General features: G+C 45.8%; 1 protein-coding gene across 1 annotated transcript; it reads left to right on the top strand.

Annotated features, from left to right (window-relative positions):
- The first annotated feature begins 6,640 nt into the window (after positions 1–6,640).
- Positions 6,641–17,228, top strand: GTF2A1L (general transcription factor IIA subunit 1 like). The gene is made up of 10 exons (XM_026048061.1): positions 6,641–6,661; positions 7,846–7,947; positions 8,218–8,341; positions 9,604–9,659; positions 10,541–10,634; positions 11,658–11,733; positions 11,965–12,106; positions 13,517–13,810; positions 14,566–14,655; positions 16,556–17,228. Exons 1-10 carry the CDS (start codon positions 6,641–6,643, stop codon positions 16,661–16,663), a joined length of 1,107 nt encoding a protein of 368 aa, XP_025903846.1. The 3' UTR covers positions 16,664–17,228.
- Positions 17,229–20,274: the final 3,046 nt, after the last annotated feature.

The following is a 20,274-nucleotide window of genomic DNA, read 5'->3' as shown; positions in this document are numbered from 1 at the left end:
CCTGAGTAGTTTTCCTGCATTTTGGAGGGCCATGGAGGCGGGGAGCAGTTTCTACCACCTGCCCTTCTGCTCTGTTCTGGGTGCCGSGAGCGGGAGGCAGGGCTGGAACTGGGGACGACCCCGGGGGGCTGGCACTGCACCAGGAGCCAGGCTGGGTCTGTGCCCATCCCTCTGAGGTAATTCCAGCTACAGGGGTCACTGGGAATGCTGCCCTGTGCTAACATTTACTATAGAGCCATATTTAGGCTGTTGTTATCTTCGTTTCATTCACAAAGCAGCAGCAGGGTTCAGGGTGTTTTGTATTTTAAACAGAAATGAGTGAGAACAGCTATTTTTGTAGTGTGACTGCTTCTCTCAGTGCCCTCTTTCCTCAGACAAACTTTATCTTTGCAGTAATCTTTCTCATACGAGTAATATTACGGTACGTAAATGGTACTTGATGTAACTTTGGATTCAAACACCCATTGAAGTCAGTGGAAGCCTTTTAACTGACAAACGGAGATCTGCATCAAAGTCTCTGAGCGTGAAGGAGGAGAATAAATTAAAAAAAAAATAGTGGCAATAAGTAGGAAATAAAAATGTAGCAGATTCTTGACACTAGCAAATAGGCAACGTGCAATGCTTATTTCTGCCCGAAAAGCAGAGAGCGGCGACGGGTGCTCGGGGTGCCTGAGCTGCAGCCCTGCCACCACCGTGACCGGTCCAGCAGCCCCTGCAAGGGAGGACGCTGCGGCGTTGCCCCAAGCTGCTCTCACCTTCACATTCCTTGCTTTATTTTATCTTTTCCAGATTCCACATTAGTTTTCCAAAGGTGCTTAATGCTTGAGAAAGGCTCTTTGGAAATGTTGCTTTTATTTACACATATTTTACTTGACAGATTTCYTCACTGCGGTACTGGTCCCATGCCTCTCTCCTATACTGAATTCTCTTTGTATTGACTAGATACGGTAACTAACTGCTGGACTTGGTAGTTGTTGGCTGTTATTTTAATAATTCAGAAGCAGTGCTGTTATTTCTAATGGAAAATATCAATGTATGTGTTTTTTTGTTGGTATAAGTATAAATGGATCATGCTGATAATCTTGTAATAACATTTTGTAGATGGCATATTGATAGAAAAAATAAAGCTGTATTTCATACTAGCAGTTTCTTGTCTCCCTACTAAAAAATTATCAAGCTCATTTTGCATTTTCTATAATTAGATAGTTGATCTTGTACTATTAAGTGTTACAAATTACAAGGAGTTTTGCTCAGTACGTGGCTATCCTACGCACTCTTGCTTGCAGAAAGCTGATCAGTGCACTGTATTCCAGAATGGTTTGAATCATCAGCAAGTTTGCTGATGATACCAAACTGGGAGRAGTAGCTGATAGCCCTGAGGGCTGTGCTGGCATCCAGAGGGACCTGGACAGACTGGACAACTGGGCGGTGAGAAACCTCATGARGTTCAACAAGGGCAAGTGCAGGGTCCTGYACCTGGGGAGGAATAACCCCGGRTACCAGTACAGATTAGGGGTKGACCTGCWGGAGAGCWGCCCCRCAGAGAGGGACCTGGGCGTCGTGGTGGATGACACAAGGACCATGAGGCAGCAGTGTGCCCTGGTGGCCAAGAAGGCCAACGGGATCCTGGGGTGCATTAAGAAGAGCGTCTCCAGCAGGTCGAGGGAAGTGATCATCCCCCTCTACTCAGCCCTGGTGAGGCCMCAYCTGGAGCACTGYRTCCAGTTCTGGGCTCCCCAGTACAAGAGGGATGTGGAGCTGCTGGAGAGAGTCCAGCGCAGCGCTACGAGGATGATCAGGGGCCTGGAACATCTGCCCTAGGAGCAAAGGCTGAGGGAGCTGGGTCTGTTCAGCCTGGAGAAGAGGAGGCTGAGGGGGGACCTGATCAACGTGTATAAATACCTCAAGGGAGGCAGTGAGGAGGAGGGGCTGGCCTCTTTTTAGTGGTGGCCAGCGCTAGGACTAGAGGAAACGGCCACAAGCTGAGGCACCAAAAGTTCCACAGGAACTTGAGAAAACACTTTGTGACAGTGAGGGTGCCAGAGCCCTGGAACAGGCTGCCCAGAGAGGTTGTGGAGTCTCCTTCTTTGGAGATCTTTAAAACCCACTTGGACGCAGCCCTGTGCCAGGTGCTCTAGGTGACCCTGTGTGAGCAGCGGGGTTGGACTAGATGACCTCTGAGGTCCCTTCCAAYCTTAAGCATTCTATCATTCATTCATAATCCCTTCTTGGAATGAGCTGTTGCTAGTGGAGCTGTGAAACTTGTCTGGGGAAATACTGAGTAAGGCAGAAATGTGGGGGGCGACTCTTCGAAGAACGTATTTAAAGTATAAAATACCCGTGCTAAATTAAGCATTGGCTTAATATCAAAACATAAATACCTAGAATCTTCTAAGGTTTAAATAATTCCAGCAAGTAACAATAAAACCTAATTATTTCACAAGCGTCTTTGTCTCTASCTCCCAAGCTGAGACCAAAGAGTAGCAACCACCATTCCACAAAATCTTCCACTGGGAAAATGTTGCCTGGCAGGGAAGTGYTTGTACGCCTGTGTCTGTACCCAAGCACTGGCTATTCAGTGAAACATGGAAGAACAGAGTTCACAGCCATTTTCACTTGGAGTCGTATCGCTGCAGTGAACACCTGCCGGTGGGCAGCCTGTGTCTAGCAGGAGGACAGTCCTCATTCAGGATAAACACTGCAGTATTTGAAAGTGTCAGTGAACAACATGACTCAGGTATGTGAAAAGGTGAGATAGCTAGAATGCAAGTAACAACACAAAAGCATTTATTTTTGGGACGCTTTGCTAGTGTTGTGCCTAGTATATGCTACTTTATAGCCCAGTTCTTTCCTTAGTAAAAGCAGCCTGTAATTTTTTTGCAGTACTAATCATAACATGCTGTAAGTGATGCTCACAATCCATGCAGGAGCCTTCCTGGAAGGCACAAAGAAGGATATTAGAAATACTAGAAATAGCCTTGGTACCCAGGGAATGAGGACAGAGAGTCAAGGAGAAGGAACGGGAGCAGGGCAGCAGCAAGGCCAAGACCTAGGGCGGTGGGGCTGCTGCTGACGGCTATTGCATTTCGATGCTTGCTTGCCACATCAGGCTGACGTATTGGGGTGGGCATTAAGGAGATCTGGGGCTTATTTCATCCAGAATTGCACTTACTCAGACTGGGTGCTGGGCTTAGGAAGCAGCCAAGACACACAGCACTAGTCAGTGCATTCAATCTACCTAGGGGGGCACTTCTATCCACCGGCTGGGGCAGGTCAGAGTCCCTGTCCTCCCCAGTGTCATCAAAATCAGTCATTAAATTGAATTAAGCGGCAGTTCTTTCCACAGATAAAGTGCTCTCAATCGGGCAGAGAAGGAGAGGTACTTGAGGAAGCAGAGGAGTTGCCTATGWCCAGTGAAAGCAGAACAAATCAGAGGCCCCGGTGTTATCCATGTAGGCACCCTGAAGGAAAAGATGTGGCTTGCAGCAGAATSCTGCTGCTGGTGAAACTGGTTACAATGCCGGAGCACTGTGTGCCCTTGAGGAAACAGCTGGGAACGCGGGGAGCCCCTCTGAGAATTTCCGCTCTAAAGAAAAATTCCAGTTCTGCACTGCTGTGTCAAGGCATCTCTGTGAGGACGGCCCGTGGGCTGCAACCATTTCCTTTTAAGGATTATCATTTTTACTTAGAAAGAAAGGCCAAGAGGATATTTATAAAACAATGCTTTTAGGAAGCATTCTGCACTCATGCAGTTGAGTATCTGTGCACTTAACCAACAGTACTGGATTTCGACAGGAGAGGGCATCCATTACCAAGCATCCGAATTTGCTACAGACCTCAGTTTCTGGAGAGAAGACATTTGAAAATGTAAATTTTTTAATAATTAATAAATGCTTGTCATCCAAAAATAAATCTTTTCTAGACATCATGTACCAAGAGGAGTGAGTATAAATAATTACAAATTAAAACCTGTCCAGTAAACGAATGTTTGAGGTGCCCTTAAGCAGCACCATCCCAAATGCTGACAAAAGCGTGAGCCATGAGGAGGGCTGGTGCAGCATGCTCATCTCCAGGCAGCCCAACTTATAAAACACCCGTGAGCTGCTAAAGGGACCGGGCCACAACACGGATAATTTGATAGGAAGCCAAACCAGGATGCATGAAACTTGGACGCTGCTCCTGACTAGCATTAGTGACCGTGGGCGAGAGACTGTGCCTCAGTTTTCCCTCTTAAAAGTGGGCTTAAATGATAACAAAATCCATGAGCATGAAAATCATGGTGAATTTGTGCTTTATACTGCAAGACCCGGGTGCTTTGTTAAGGTCATCAACAGCAAAGTTTGCCAGTCAGAATAAGCAAAGCCATTCACAGATACTTGTATCTTGCACAGAAATGTAATTTTTTCATGGGTTTTCTCACGTGTTCAGTGGACACTCTGAGCGCAGTGCTCCAGACAGCTTCTCTGGGAATTTCTAAAGGAAAGGATATAAAGTTTGTTGTCATATCTCAAGTATAAGCATAAATGCCTCAGGTTAGTAGAAAGCACTCCCTGCAACCTCCCCAGGCAGCCCCAAAGCTTGTATTCCAGCCCCAATTTTTACTTTCTTCAAACCAATAGCACTTTTAGACTTAGACTACCGGCCCTAGCCAGGGAGGAATGATGCATTAACCTTGGTGATGGATCTTTTCTATTCACTGGTGACAGACACAATGCACGGGGCAGGTCTATGCTGCCTTCCGCTGGGCAGATGTACAGGTATGTGTAACTACAGATCACACTGCCAAACCGGAGCGCGAGGCAAAGCCTGTTTGCTCTGCTCTGCAAATGACAGAGCCATGGATAGAGCCAAAGCCACTCAGCCACTACTTGGGAGAGCTGAGAAGTCCCTTGGTGTGACGTTCCCTGGGGCCCTCTCTGTCCCATTTTGGACTTACACACTGCCATTGTGCCAGCTTCAAGGAGCTCTGTAATCCCAAGACACAGGAAAGAGCGTAGAAAGTGGGGAGCTCATGTATACATGTGCTTTTCTGTGCCATAAAACACTCCTGAACACRGATGCCTGCACGTCAGGTTTATCTGTCTCATGAAAATGTGGCAACCAGCTGCAGACTCCCCATCTGCAACCTTCAGGGCCCGGCGAGATCCTGAAGGCTGCAACTTCTTCCCGCTATCTCTGCTAACGTGACAGGACTAATCAGGCACGGGAAGAATAATGACTCTCTTGGCGTGCACCGTCCTAGGCGGTTTCAAGTAAACACCATGCTTTAAAAATGTGTTTTATTATTTAAATTACTCTATAAGCAAAGCAGCATGATTTGCCTTCTTCTTGAGAGCATGTGAACAGCTGAATAAGCAATTGCCATTTAATTCAAGATCTAGGCAGTGTCATTAAGTATAGAGTGTTGCAGAGCAAAATTACTTATATAGAAAATTGCATTTCCTCTTTGTCCCATTCATGAAAATGCAGCTTACAGTGTATTATGGAAAGTTTGGGGTTTTTTTTTTTTTTTTTTTTTTTTTTTTTGTAGGTGTTAATGTAGTTATGTAATTAAGGGCCTGTCAGCATTTTCACTAAACTCTTGTTGTTCTTGATATGTAACTTAGACACTAAAGTGTAAAGGGCAAGCCTCACAAGGCTATATAGCACTGTAACTACAAAAATACCTGAAAAAGAAAGGAAAAAGGAAAGATGGTAACACAGGTTTCACAGAATGGTCAGGGCWATATTGCTTTGTATATGGATGGAAGGTGCATAAAGTAAGGCAAAAATATGTACTTTCCTGCATACATATTTAAGAACAATGATTGTTTTTCCAGAAGAGTAGCTGCTAATTTGGTAAATCTCTTTATTAACATAGGAGCAGATTGCTGCAAATGTATGCAATAATTTGTGTAGTTGCACCAGATTGCTGCTATTTAACGGGCAGCTTCTGCTATCTTCCTGTTTAGGAGGTAGTAAAGGCTCCCGAGTTTATCAGTGCAGGATAATACCCTTTTCCATCCAGTTTCCCCAGCTATATTTTCACACTACATGGCACATGCCACAAGGGAACTCTGTTCCCTTCAGTTCTCAAACAAAATCCCCTTTCCTCCACGCGCAAAGTTGATGTTTCAGACTGCGTGTGGTGGCTGCTCCCTCTTGGGCCCCGAAAGAGGAAACCTGGGGTTAGTAACTAGCACCCAGTTACTTCCCAGCCGTTTAGGGCAAACATGGGACCTCTCCCCTGGCCTGGTCTTCCCAACAGGGAAATGCAGCCGTGGGGAGCACAGAGGATGCCACTGCCACCAGGGCTGTGGGAGATCGGATGGAGGGGATCAGCCTCATGGAGCCAAAGTCTTGGCCATTTCTACTTTTTTATTTTTATTTTTTTTTTCCCCGCACACCCTGCAGCCTTTCCGTGAATTTCTCCACCCACACCCTAAGCGTGGCTCTTCCTCCCCGTCAAGGAGACACTCGACGCTCCCGCCCAGGCGCTATGGCCGCGCACCTGCCACCCGCCTCCCCGCACCCTAAGATGGCGGCGGGTCCCGCCGGGCGCCGCAACGCCCGTCCCGCCCGGTGCGGCGCGCGGGTCGCCATGGCGACGGGCGGCGCCTTAAGGCGGCGGCGGCGGCGCCGCGGGGTTGTGGCYGCGGCCATGGCGCACGGCAACCCCGTGGTGAGGAGCCGGCCCGGAGTGACGGGACCTGCTCCCGTCTGGCTCCGTCCTGGCGGGACGGCGGGCAGCCCCCGGGGCAGCCTCACGCAGACCCCTCCATCAAGGGCTGGGGGCAGCCTGATGCCTCCTGCCGGCTGCGCCTGCCAGCCCAGGGCACTGGGTTTGGGTGTTTCCGTGCCCTGGGTTTGTTCCGCTGGAGGCAGGTGTTAGTCGGGCTCTCTCCCTGCTTTCTGTGTTAAGGGAACTGGAGCTGCTGGTGTGGGGACCCCCTTGGGCTTTGCTTGGGAGCAGCGGGTGCTCCGGTTGTAGCTGCTGGATGAGGTTCAGGTGTAACAGCCAGCATGGTGTCCGTCTGCCCCTGTAACTGAGCTGTAGCTTCTGGTTGTTGTAAAGTACCTTTCCCTGGTAGCAGGGAACAGCTTCGCAGCACTGGGACATGAGTTTGTGTTAGGTTAGGCAACCGTGAGCGATCTCAATCCTGGAGTCCTGACTGCTGAGGTTTCCTGAAAATCTAAGCTCTGTATTTTAGCCTTGCGCTAACGGATTGTTCTGATAATTTAGACGGTTAGTGTTTAAAAAAAAAAAAAAAAAAAAAACTCAAAAATGCTAAGGGCTCTTTGTTATATTTGGTTATGAATGTGTGAACCTTGAAGCTTTTATGTGGCTATGCAGATCTGAGATGAGGATTTGCATATAATGATATTGCTGTGTGCAGGAGAGAGAAAATGTCACGTTTCAGTTGGCTTCTCATACAAGRCAAATGATATGTACTGATAACTGTGGTGTTAAGCTGTTAGGTGTGGTGATTTCCATACATAAATGACCGTATAGCATCTGATTATTGCCACAAAGGAATAATCTCTGTGCTTTATGTTCAGATTACTCACATACTGCTTCTGGCAGAGAGGTTGCTGCTTTTTTTGGTAGTTTGGATTGTTTTTTGTCCCTCAGGTTGGGGGTTATGRTGTTAGCCAGTGCTGCTAGAATGACACCACGCAGCAGATAACAATTTTAAATGGTCATTTCAAATAATGTTGGTGTCCTTGGCAGAGCTTTGAGCACATTGCCCTGATCTCTCTATTTTCAGCTTGCAGCAGTGGTTTATGCAGCCAGATTAGGCTTTGTGCCATCCTTGCAAATGACTTAATCGTCATCCTAACTTGTAAATGCTTTATTTTATTTAGCCTAAACTCTACAAGTCTGTTATCGAAGATGTGATCGAAGGTGTTCGGGAACTCTTTGCAGAAGAGGGCGTAGAGGAACAGGTTCTGAAAGACTTGAAGCAGGTTTGTTGGGATCAACTAAGTTAATAAAACCTCTGTCTTTCTATTTGCCTGCTGAAAGATGCAGATTTCCCTCCAACTTGGAGTTTCAAATATCCTGTGAAGCCAAAATGCAGTAGTAATTTTTGCTGTATTTATTGAATAGAACTGGTCAGTTCATTCTTAAAAAAAAAAAAAAAAAAAAAGGTGATATTTGATTATCATTGCAGTGTTTGGTTTGCTTGTCTCTTTTTAAAGCTGATACATCTGTTGATGTTGGTATTTTCTCTGCAGCTTTGGGAAACCAAGGTGATGCAGTCCAAAGCAACAGAAGGCTTCTTCAGACACAGCCACCAGCCGCCCCAGTTCACTGTGCAGTTACCGCAYGGTTTTCATCATGCTCTGCAGGCTTCAGCAGGTTGGATGTTGCTGAACACAACAGATGGTTGCACACAACAGATGCAAYTTAGGGATAGTTCAGTGACTGGAGAATCCTTTTAGAAGACTTGAGGGTGCTGGGATAATCCTGGTTTGTGGTGCTCGTGTGTATAGTATCTAGTAGAATGAAACACAGCGTGGATCTGAAAGTGGAATTTGACCAATAGAAGAAGACAAACTAAATTTTCATAAACTAATGCAATTGTATCTAGCAGCCCATGATCTGCTGWTTATTTCCAGCAAGAAAATGTGAAGTTTAGCCTTCGTGTATGCAGTGCAAAAATGTAACTTTTCAATTGCAAATTCACTAGAATGGTTAAACTTTCACTTCCTCGCAGCAATGTGGAGCATGRTGTGTCCTAAGGGTTACATAGCACGTTTGTGCCATGCAGCTTTGCTGTTGTGCTGGAGCCAAGTCTTTAAATATGAATCATCTCTAAATATGTGTATGTAGTTGTAAATGAAGTGAATCCTTGCTCAAATACAAGAGCAGGAGGCCTATTTTTTTTGTTGTTGTTGTTTGTTTGATTGTTTGTCTTTCAGTTTTTTAAAAGCAGGTAATTTGCATCACACAGAAGTAGTTGATTTTTCACACAAACTGACATCAAGGTCTGTTTGTCTTGATTAAGTCCAGCTGACCAGTGTGATAGTGTTAAGCTGGAATGCAGTGCTCTTAAAGCCTATGGAAATTTTACTTTTGACTGACTTTCTTGCACTGAGCTCAGTAGTGAAGGCTTTTGAATACCCTGCCCTACTGCTCCTGCCATTCACACCTTTGCATCAGTACTGGTGCAGAAAATCACTGACAAACTTTCCTCGTGGTAACAAGGCAGTGTATTTGAGACAAACATTCATGGTTGTGTTAAAATGGGAGCTTGCACATCTGTCCCTGTAGGTGATTTAGTAAGTAGAAATGTCATGCTTATTTTTTACAATGCAACTTACTTAAATACTCCCATTTAACTGTTCAATCTTTTTAAAATCATACTACCTCTAAGACTAGTTTTTGACAAAATGCAACTTTTCCAAAGTCAGAATATAAAACAATAAAGTCTGAATTGAACACGAATGTGAAGCAACATAAAAGAAAAGTGCGTTCAGCAACATAATGTAGATGTGCTTACTTGTGTGTTGTTCTTGTGAGCGTGAACTGAACTTAGATTATTATGCTTGCTGGAAAGTACTGAAGTACTGAGTGATCAAATATGTCTGTTTAAAATACATTTCTTTTTCTTTTAATAGCTTCTTTAGTCATCCCGACTGGCAGGGGTTTCCAGCATTTCACAGCAGCAGACCTGGTAGGTAGCTGTAGTGCCATTTTGTTTTCAGTTTGACTGCACTGAATTCTAAATGATAGAGTTAAGCTCCTCACTTGAGAGGACGTAAACATTAAGTATTCTCCAYGTGCTACTTGAGGACAACATTTAGAGACTGAAAAGGTAGCATTTCTCATGATAATTCTACCTGTACACAATGTAGTGTAGTAGACAAGGAAGCAGAAGTCCTTCTGAGAGAGTATCAGCAGCTGGAGAATCTGTTTGACACTTGTAGCCCCTCTTTTTCTGCTGAAAACCACACAGAAGTTGGGCTTTGCAGAGAGCAGACTGCTGTTGTAGTTGAGAAACAGCAGCATTAGTCCATCATGGAAGCAACATTACCTGAGAGGCCTGGAAGTAATCGAGAAGCAAGTGGGAGTTTTTGGAGTGACACATTCCAAAGTCTTCATATGGCTGAGTTTTTTGGAGAGAGGGGAGGGTGTCTCTTTTTTAGTGTCTTTTAAAGCTTGGTGAACATCCTGAGTGCCCCCTGAGCCTCTAACAACGCTGCTTGCCAAGCTGAAGTGCAACATTGGGATGTTACACACATACCTTGCAGGTTCCCTGGCATGTTTAATGGGCACTTCCAGGGAGCAGCTAGTAGAAAAGGAGAGCTGCATCCAACTGTTGGCTTTCTGGGAGAGATGAAAAGGCTATGAAGTGACTGTGGGCCTAGACAAGGAGCCTGTGCTGTGTGAAGCAATGCATGAGCTCAGGTACAAGCAGCTCTGAGCAGGCATTCTGGACCATGGGTGTGTTAAGGGGACACTTTCCAGTGGCCTAAACACAGCTGTGTTAAATGAGAGTTAGGCCCTAAGAGACCAAGCATGAACTGTGACTTACTGCAGCTGCTGTGTGTCTAGGGCGCCTCGCAGCCGGCTGCGGCTGTTGCCCTCCCGCCGGGTGTTGCTTAYCCCCTGCACGTCCCTGCCGGAGTGACGCTACAGACGGCGTGTGGTAAGACTGAAAACAGGAGATCTGAAACGGTGCTGTGTGTTGGGTGTGTGTGGATATTGAAAGATGCTCCCAAATGTAATTAATAGAAAAAGTGTGAAGTTCAAGTATAGCTGGATAGAGACAGTTCTCCTCTTCCTTATCCGTTACTGCTTGCAGTTGCTGCCTGGAGTAGGTAAACTGGCAAGCAACAATGTCGGCTAGGTACTTCTGCACTAAACCTTAACTTGGCTCCGCAATTGATGCCAGGTTTTGTTTTAAAAGTGTTGGAGTTTTTGTTTTAAAAGATGATGACATCATTGTCCTCTGAGAGACAGTCTTTCATGTTTTAAGCAATCAAAGACATTTTCTGTTGTGTCAGAATCAAGATTTACTACTTTAAATAAAATCCATCTGCCTCTTACTCTTTTTGTTTACCCTCTTTTGCGGGTGAAGTTGCCTAAGTTGGCTAATGTCACTACAGCATGTTGGCTGGTAGTGCTTAGAGTGTGAAGGCTCAGTCGTACGTCCCCTTCCAAAATGCTGGTCTCTGAATGCATGCTATCAGATGCCTATTTAATGTATGTCCTGAAGTTTTGAGAGCTATAGACTGTTTTCATTGAATCTGTGTATGTAGGTATATGTATAGATTCCTCATATGGTGGAGGTGGAGAATGGTTCAGTTATATGAAATGGGGAACCTGGCTCTCGCACCCTAGTTCTAACATGGATAGCAATAATAGTTTTAAGGGTTGGGTGTTTGKAGTGGCTCCCACACACAGAGAGGATGGGTACGCCAGGAGTCTTCTGCTGTAGGAAGAGATGGAGATGCCAAGTGGTCCTTAGGAGTGACCTATCCCTTTATGCAGGGAATGGCTGTTCCCGGTTGCCTCTTGTAGCCTCTAGTTTCTGAAGTGCCTTGGAAGCAGGTTTAGGTCAGTGGTGTGGTGGTGTAGGTGTGGTAGAACAATCCAGTGGGTCAGCCCTTCAACTGTAGGGCTCCGCAGCCGAAGCGGTCGCCGCAGTGGGTGCCTCCTCTCTCCGCAGGGCACCTCTACAAGGTGAACGTGCCCGTGGTGGTGGCGCAGGCCCCGGGGAGCGCGCGTCTCCTGCAGCCCCCGCTGCAGCTGCTGCAGGCCGGCGCCGCTGCCCCGCGAGGCCCGCAGCCCGCGGAGCGAGAGCGCCCGGCGGGCCCCGTCGCCGCGCCGCTGCTTCGGCCGCCCCTCGCGAGCGCAGCAGCGTGGAGCCAGCCAGCAGGCGCGGCAGAGAAGGCCCCGTGCGGCCGGCCCCGCGCGCCCGCGGTCCCTCCCGACCGCCCTGCCGGGTGCTCTGGAGCCGGGGCCCTGGCCGGCAGCCCCCGCGGCCTCCTGCCCGCTGCGGAGGGGCAGCCGGAGGCGGCGGCGCTGCAGCAGCAGGGGCCTGATGATCTCCTCGAGCTGCTCATCATGGGCAGCGCTCAGCAGGACCGCGCTGACCTGGAGGAGCAGGGCAGCAAGGTAGGACCCGGTGGGAAATGTGGGTGCTGGTGTCTGCGTGAAGGGCAGGCTCATAAAGCATGTCGCTAAACACGTCTGCAAGTGACAAAGGGCACTTCTTTTTTTTAAAGAAAAAGCTCTTTCTTGAGTTTATTTTGGATAGCAGCAGCTGACTGTTTAGGTTCATATTAGAATTTCAGTCACAGATATTGCAAAAATACTCGGATTGACCAAAATGTCAAATTCCTAAGCAAAACAAACAAAAAACCTGCCAAAACACTGAAATGGGTATAATGCATTTTATTATTATTTTATTTTTACTGAATATACATGAGGATCCCTTTGAAATCTACCAGGTCATTTTGCCACTGAACTTGTAGGTGGATTCTGGCYGTAGTGGACACATTGTTCTTGGAGTGTCCCCTGGGATGAATGTTAACCCCACACGTGTGAAGAGCAGTTAACTTGCTTTGAGATTCCTATTGAGTTTGAAAAATCAGATTTGATCAAAGCGAAAATCAGCTGCAAGGAAATGTGTTTCTTTAAATGATTTTAATTAACAAGCCTCTTTCTTGACTTCATCTAATCTTTGTTCCAGAAATTATTTACAGATATTTTATGTTCACATTATCTTGCTGACTTTGAGTTTTACTGCTTATGTGTGATTAAGGCAAATTTATTAAATGCAAATGAGAGTAAGTAGAAAGCATATTATGTTGCTCATCTGAACTTTAATGGTAGGGTGATGCAGACTGTCAGCAGGAAGGATARAAGGTCAAAACAAAGGGTTATTTTCTTGAATTAGCAAGTGTGTGTGGATGTGAATTCAGTGCTGCAATAAAGATTTAATGAGAAATGGGGGATGACTGAAAGCTTAAAGCCCTCGCACTCCTATGAGCTTTCTGCTTAGGAGTTGTAATGTTTCTGTGAGCAGTAACTTAAAGGATTGAAGTATTTACTCTTGTTCTCTGAACTTTTTGAATTTTACTTAAAGCATTTTGAGTTGGTGGAGAGTGAAGATCTTTGCCTTGACTTTTATTTGCAAAATGAGAAATACAGTTTTGGGGGATAGTAGCTTGTTGTGTATTTTCTTAATATTGGAATTTTGATATTGGAAGCACCATAGAAATTCTAGAGGCCAAGTCATCTTTGCAAAGAAGTAATTTGTTGAGTGCAACAGTGTGTGAAGTCTAGTAAACTGGCTTTCTTTGTTACTGAGGAAGAACTTAACATGGATTTCATTTGAGGTAGGTGTAAGCCCTAACTACAAGCAAAAATCTTGTTCTTACAAGTAGTCCAGGACTTGAAACTCATATGAAAGTGTCCCAGAATTTGTTGCTGTATTGTGAAGATCTGAGGTTGTGCACTGAACAATGAAAGCTTTTCACTGTTGGTTTCTAAGGTGCTTCTGGTCTCTTTTATTCCTGTCAGGTGGAATCTGCTGGGCAGATGGAGCCCAATTTACACCCAGGGAAGGAGATCTGCAGTGACATTGAAAGCATAATTCAGCTGGATGGAGCTGGCGATTTTTCTCCCAAGGAAGAAGTAGCACATCCAAAAGATATGGAAGAGAATGAGTTCATTGGCTTTATTGAATCTGAAGATCTAAAAGTTCTGGAGGATGAGGATGAAGAGGAGGACGAGGAAGGGGACAGCCTTTCAAGCACAGRGTCAAGCAGCAGTAGTGGTGTTAATGAAGAACCTCAGATAGATCTAGTTGAGGAGGTAATTGGCTTTCAAGCATTGTGGAGCAACTTGCAGTTGTTTCTCTGTCTCGGGTATTGAGCTGGAGAACCCCCAATATCTCTGGCTTATTTTGCCTGGAGAAGCCCCAGCTCGGCTGCGTRCCCTGGAGGCAGGTGGCACTACTGAGGAATTATTTGAGAACTCGCTATGAGAAGTGTGAACAACAACAAAGAGTTCAGAATCTTTGTTTATTGGATGGATTAAAACACTTAATTAGCAGAACTGAAGCCCTATGGGTGAAGTTTTGACCTCAATAGAATGGGTTTTTTTTTTAAGGTCAGGATAGAAATCTAGCTTGCTTTTCTTTGAAGAGCTGCAGGGGCTTGTTTGGAGAAGAGGGCAGCATGTAGCACAGGTGTATTTGTTTCCAAGGAAAAGGCTCTTCTGAAAGCCGTGTCACTCTGTCCTTGGAATTCCCAGCAGAGTCTGCCTCTGGAATCCTGCCTGGACGAGCGGCAGCTGCGCGGCAGTCCAAGCTCTCCGGCCAGCTCTGCCCTTAGTCAACAGGCTCCTTAGCTCTGACCCACGTCCCTGGCTTTAGGGGCTTTTCTTCCTCAGAAGATGAGCATGTAAAGATGCAACATGAGCTTCCGAGTTTCTAGCTCTTGTGTATTTTGTTCTGTGTAGTGTGTGGGGGTAACCTTTGGCATTGTATTAGTGTTTAATGCCATGTATACTCTAATGTGAAAGAATGTTTAAAAAAAACACTACTTAAATACATTTTTATTGTCTAGGACCCCCTAAATTCCGGTGATGATGTCAGTGAACAGGACACTCCTGACTTGTTTGACACGGATAATGTGATAGTGTGTCAGTATGACAAGGTACAGTATATAAGTTTTATCTTTGTTCCTTAATCATTTTAAATAATRTCTTCAGCAAATTTGTGTCAGTGCCTTTTAAAGAAAATGAAATGCCTTAATAACTGAGGGTGTAAATTGTTTAGCTGACAGTTATAGAAGATGTGATTGCTGTTTTCTGAAAAAGAGAAAAGTAAAGGACATATAACAGTCTGCTAAAGCAAGGCAGAAGAGGGCTGAATCTTGAAAAATGAAAACTTGTAATATTGCAAATGCTTAAACACATGCTGAACTCTGAAGTAATAGGAGCCCCTTCATGGATATATGCCTTTCCAGCTAGGAATTAACACCATTAAAATGGGTAATAGGAAAGAAGTGTGTCATCTTTTTATATTGCATGTCCTTAAAGTGCTTCCTGAGAAGATTTTTATTATTACTGCTACCAGAAATCTGTTTTTTTTTTTTTTTTTTTTTCTGACAAGCAAGACACTTAAGGAGGACAAAAGGCCCATCCTATGTAAATGCTTGAAGTTCAGCTTTATTTTGAACTATTGTGGAACAAAATTTTTTTAAAAAAATTTGGTATTTTTCTGGGTGCTTGTACATCTATAGTAGTATAAAAGCTGACCAAACAAATTGAAACCAAACGTGGAAAGCTGTCGGATAGTGTGTGAAGAAAGTGACTTTTAAAGTAACCAGGGATTCCTTTGGTGAGCTCAGCTAGGCCCACATGAATGGGGTCTGTATTCTGGGAAAATTGGTCTTTGTAAAGGTGTAAAGGGGGATGTTTCTGAAAAGACTGTTTTGAAAAGTGTAGCTATAACTACAGTTGTATAGCTGCACATATAAATACATATGTGTAGAAAATGCAGCTGAAACTGAGTGACAGTGTTGTTGGTCTGCGCTGTGTTGACTTTGTGCTGATACTCTAAGTTTCCAAATTTAATTTATTGAGATGTTATGAATGTGATRGGTAGTTGATGTTATCTGCAACAAGTCTCTTCTGTGATTAAACTGAAAATTAGTTACACTTCTAAAAATTGATACTGAGAGCAAGACTGGAACTGCCTATAGGAATTAAATAACCGATACTATAAATTGGCAGTTGTGGACTACTTTATTTGATTTTCATTGTATATACCAAAGCAAGAAACAGAAATTATTTGTTATTTCTTTCTTGYACAGACTTATTAAAACATTTAAGTCTGCTTTTTAAATTAAAAGAARAAAGGATGTGAACAGTGTTAAAAATCTCCATTATCTTATTGCCTGTGAGAGACTGCTGCAGAGAAAAGGACTGTTCTTGCCCTGAAAATCCATTCTGCAGTGTAGATGTTTTGCAGGCCTCTTAGGAAACAGAATAGGAAAATTCTTGCCTGCTGTTTGTATGAGAGTACCTGCTTTTGAGCAGAGCTTTGCTGGGCTTTGCTTATCCCAGGAGCGTGTGCAGGCCGCGCCGCCCGCCTGGGAGCGGGAGCGAGCGCGCTGCAGCGCGGCTGCGCCTGTGGGCGGCTGCTGCTGCGTGCGCCAGGATGGGAGCAGCTCTCACACGGCTCCCTTGCTCTCCTGTCCTTCCTTGTGCCTTGTTGGCACTGYAGGCTGCTCCCCTACCTGGTTTTTGGGGGTGAGGGATAGAGGGTGTCCTCTATAGTGACTGGTTTTGAATGGGAGACAGGAGAGCTTGAACACGACAAGATGAAGCAGTTCCATTAAAGGCAGGAAATTCCTAATAAGCAGCTGAAATCTGCTGCCAGACTTTGTGATCTGTTAAGAGCAACCTTGCTTAACATGTTAGAGGCTGTCAGAATGTTAAAGCAAAACTAAGGTGTGGGAAGTAAGTCGTGCTTAACAACCGCTGTGTCTTTATGCATGCTCTAATGTATGCTTTGGGTTTGGGGGGGCCTTGATTTAATTCTTTTATCAGATACATCGAAGTAAGAACAAGTGGAAGTTTTACCTAAAAGATGGAGTGATGTGCTTTGGAGGCAAGGACTATGTTTTTGCAAAAGCCATCGGAGATGCAGAGTGGTGAAACTGCACTGGAATAGGTACTTTAATGAGCGTGCATTTATTCCCTTAGGACCATTCTGTGCAGCGGCTAAACACTCTCCTGCTTTGCTATTCTTCTCTAAAGAAAGAACAAACTTCAGCTTGTTAAACAAAATGTGTAAAATCTGTGCAGTTAATAATGCAAATTAAAACCCTGTATTGTTAGCTATTCAGCTGTATTTGCTGCTCTTTTCTGATTATTTCGTTCCTTTTCCCCTAGGAAGCATAATTGAAACGAACAGCTTTAATGACTAAAATGCTGAGTTTATTAATAATTTAAGAAAAAGCTGTGGAATACTAGCTGACAATACCTAAGTAAATTCCAGCGCCTTTGGTTCTCTTTAAATTTTTAAGYCAGTGAACATATGACTTCCTTTATAAACAACTTAATTCTTGGAGATTTTTCCATTGGGGAGGAAAAAAGCTAACCCTTGTGCAAGTTTGAGACCTGTGGCTGTTTCAACTATGCGCTTTTTCCTTTTTCTCTTTCCTCCTTTTCCGTTTCTGCAGTTTTTTGTTTGCTTCAGTGTCAAGGCAAGCACTTTAGATGTAAGCTGAGAAATGCGAGTGGAAGACCTTGAGCTACCAAAATATGAGAATTTCTTGGTTGTTTTTCTTACCCTCAGTGTCTACTGAGATGCAATTAGTGTGATTTACCATTAAAACGTGACTTATTTTCACTGTCAATGCAAGTCATTTATCTCTCCTTTACATATCAGCTACCTTCTCTGGCTACAGATGCTGAAGCTGAGAGTGATGCAGACTGTGCATGAGAAAAGGTCCCTTGTGAGCCGTGTTCGGGTGCCCTCAGGGAGCGCCTCGGCGCTCCGGGTGGGCGCCCGGCAGGGCTCCCGCTCGAAGGGAGCGCCTCGGCGCTCCGGGTGGGCGCCCGGCAGGGCTCCCGCTCGAAGGGAGCGCCTCGGCGCTCTGGGTGGGCGCCCGGCAGGGCTCCTGCTGTGCCCGGGTGCCCGTGCTGAGCAGGGGCAGCAGTGCCACAGGGCAGAGGGACCTGGGCACCCCCGGGCTGCCGTCGCGTGTGACCATTTGCTGACTGACTTGAATGGGGCTCCGCAGAGCAGCACTGCTGGGTCAGGAACCCTTACGCTGGGCAAAAAGGTCCTTATTAAAATGCAAGTTGAATTCAATTTCTGTAGCTACGACAGCTCGGAGTGTTTTTGGTCTCAGCAGTTTGCTGCGTGGATGCCTTTGATGGCCACAGTTCAGCCAGTGCCCCTGCCTGCAGGTGTGCTAAGGGGTCTGTGCCTCCAGCTGGCTCACTGGCTGCACCTCAGTGAGCTGCTGCCTGGAACTGCACAACGCGAGAAGGAAAGCTTCCCCAGAACAATGAGGCGGAAAAAGAGCTGTAACTTGTAGGAGAAGCTTTGCATGAATCTAAATATTTAATAAGGCCTCCCTCTTATTTGTTCAGTTTTGTGTGCGGCACTACTTGACAGCTCTCTCTCTAAATAAAAAAAAAAAAAATGGTGCTTGTTTCTTCCATGGAAGATATCACTGAATTTACAGCCAAGCACAAAAAGGAAAATCCTCGCAGCTTTCCTTCCGTTTTGCTGTTGTGTGCACATCCTCTTTCTCAGATCAGTTATAAGAGCTGTACTGTCACTGTTTCCAAGTCCTTTCTCCTGCACGGACAGTTTTCTGATCTCCTTAGGTGGAAAGGAAGGCTGTGCTTGCAAGTGCTTGTCCCCCGGACCTGTAACCCGGGTAAGTGGGGGCAATATCTGCTCCAGACACTGTGCTGGCCTGTCCCAGAATGGGTGTAGGTTCTTCCTTGTGCCATCTAGAGAAACAATCTCAGAAATCATTTGAGACAGGCCAGAAAAGCCCACAGCCCCATTTTCTATTTTTACAGTGTCTTAAGTTCCTTTTACAGCTAAGTMGCCTGAAAGTAGTTCAGTTCTCTTTTACTGGGCTCAGAAGCTGGTAGGTCTAGAGAGGAGCCTGGCTTGTGCTTTTGCTGCTCCTAAGCAGTATTTTTAGCAGTGCCCTTTGCTTCCCGGCCCTGCGGGATGCGGAGCTGGTGCACGGTGCCGCCAGGGCCACGGRCGCTATTTCTAATTAGGCAATTACAAGCTAATGAGAAACCAGACACTAGTACAAAGAATCGCTTTGGCTAATGCAAAACTTGAAATGCAGCGTTGTGTCTTGGCAGCCAGATGAGTGCTTTGGAACACAGGTTTTTACTCCATTTCTATTAGAGATTTTGAAGTGAAAGACTCTGTTGGGCAAGAAAAATACACAGTCGAGAGTGGCTGCTGGCTGCAGTAAATGGCACTTCCTTCTTGTGTATCACGTTTTCACTGGCCGTGAGGAGCTGATATAATGAGGGACTCTTACACAGCTCTGTTCCTGGCCTGCCTGCAGGGTAAGGGGTGTCCTGTGAGCTGAGGATGTGGCCGGGGCCTCTTCAGGCATCAGGGATATATCCTGCACGGAATGTGATCTGAGAAGATCAACAGTTGGAAGCCCAAATGAAAAGCATTTGCTTTAGCCTCTGTGAACCAAAAATGGCTGAGTGTGGGTCTCAGACCAGCATGTTCTTTTGACAGAAACGGTCGGCAGTCCCGTGTACCTCCTCTTTGAGGTAATGCAACTAGTCAAGAATAAGCAACCCAAGGGACAGCTGGTTCTGCAGCTTGGAGCTACTGCATGCATTTTTTGCCGATGTGACCAAACTTTTGTTGAGGATTCAATAACCAAGGCCTTCATTCTCAGCACATCACGCCAGGGCAGAATGTGGCCTCCCCTGAAGGTGGCAGGGCAGATCTGCTGTGCAGTGGGAGCACAGAGGGCTTCAGGGCATTCGGTTCAATGTGCAGCCTGTCACCCATGAGAGGCTATTTGCCCCATGAGATCCAGGTGAGGACTTACAGGTCTAATTCTCCCATTTCTGTGCAGTGGGTTGTTAGCTTACGGCAACCGAGCTGCATGAGTGGCAGCCTGTTTTMTGTGAACAGAATAAATGTTGTACAACAAGGGAATGTTCAGTCCTGACTGAAGTTAGGAGAGCAGCCACAAATCTGGATCTCCTTAGCATCAGGCAGAGCATGGTGAAAGAAAAGATAGATTTCTATGGGAAAACAGCCACTGGGAAGTAACTGTTCTGCTTAAGCAGCTGGAAAARGGGGTGGAATGTGAGTGCCAAGAAGTCCTCGGTGATGCCAGCAAGGGGAGAGAAGAAAATAATGCGCAATATTGTTCCTGAAGATAAATCAAGGCAGCAGTTACCTGTCTGTGCAGGTAGCAGCYATCCTGCTGCTGCGACGGGGCCTTCGTGGGCTGCACTTCATGTGCGTGTGTGCGCGTGCACAATACACGAAGCGTGCTGTGGAGTAAGTGGGGCAGTTGGGGTAATCTCAGTTACTTCCAGGTTGTACATGGTGGGGGTACAGGTTAATCTCTCTTAAAGTAAATCTCTTGCCTACAAGCTCAGTCTGAGCTCCAGYGTAAACTGTGAGCCTGCCGGTCACGAAGGTTCAGCAGGTCAGATGTCACCTTGGGCGACACCTTTGCAACCCCCTGCCTGCACGTTGCTCTCTAGCTGGGTGCTGTAATGGGGAGTTTCTGCTGACGAAC

The sequence above is a fragment of the Nothoprocta perdicaria genome, unplaced genomic scaffold (assembly GCF_003342845.1).
Source record: "Nothoprocta perdicaria isolate Ctin4 unplaced genomic scaffold, notPer1 scaffold_51, whole genome shotgun sequence".
In the NCBI taxonomy this organism is placed as follows: Eukaryota; Metazoa; Chordata; class Aves; order Tinamiformes; family Tinamidae; genus Nothoprocta; species Nothoprocta perdicaria.
Note: the sequence above shows the minus strand (reverse complement) of the source record. Positions and strands in the feature narration are given on the sequence as shown.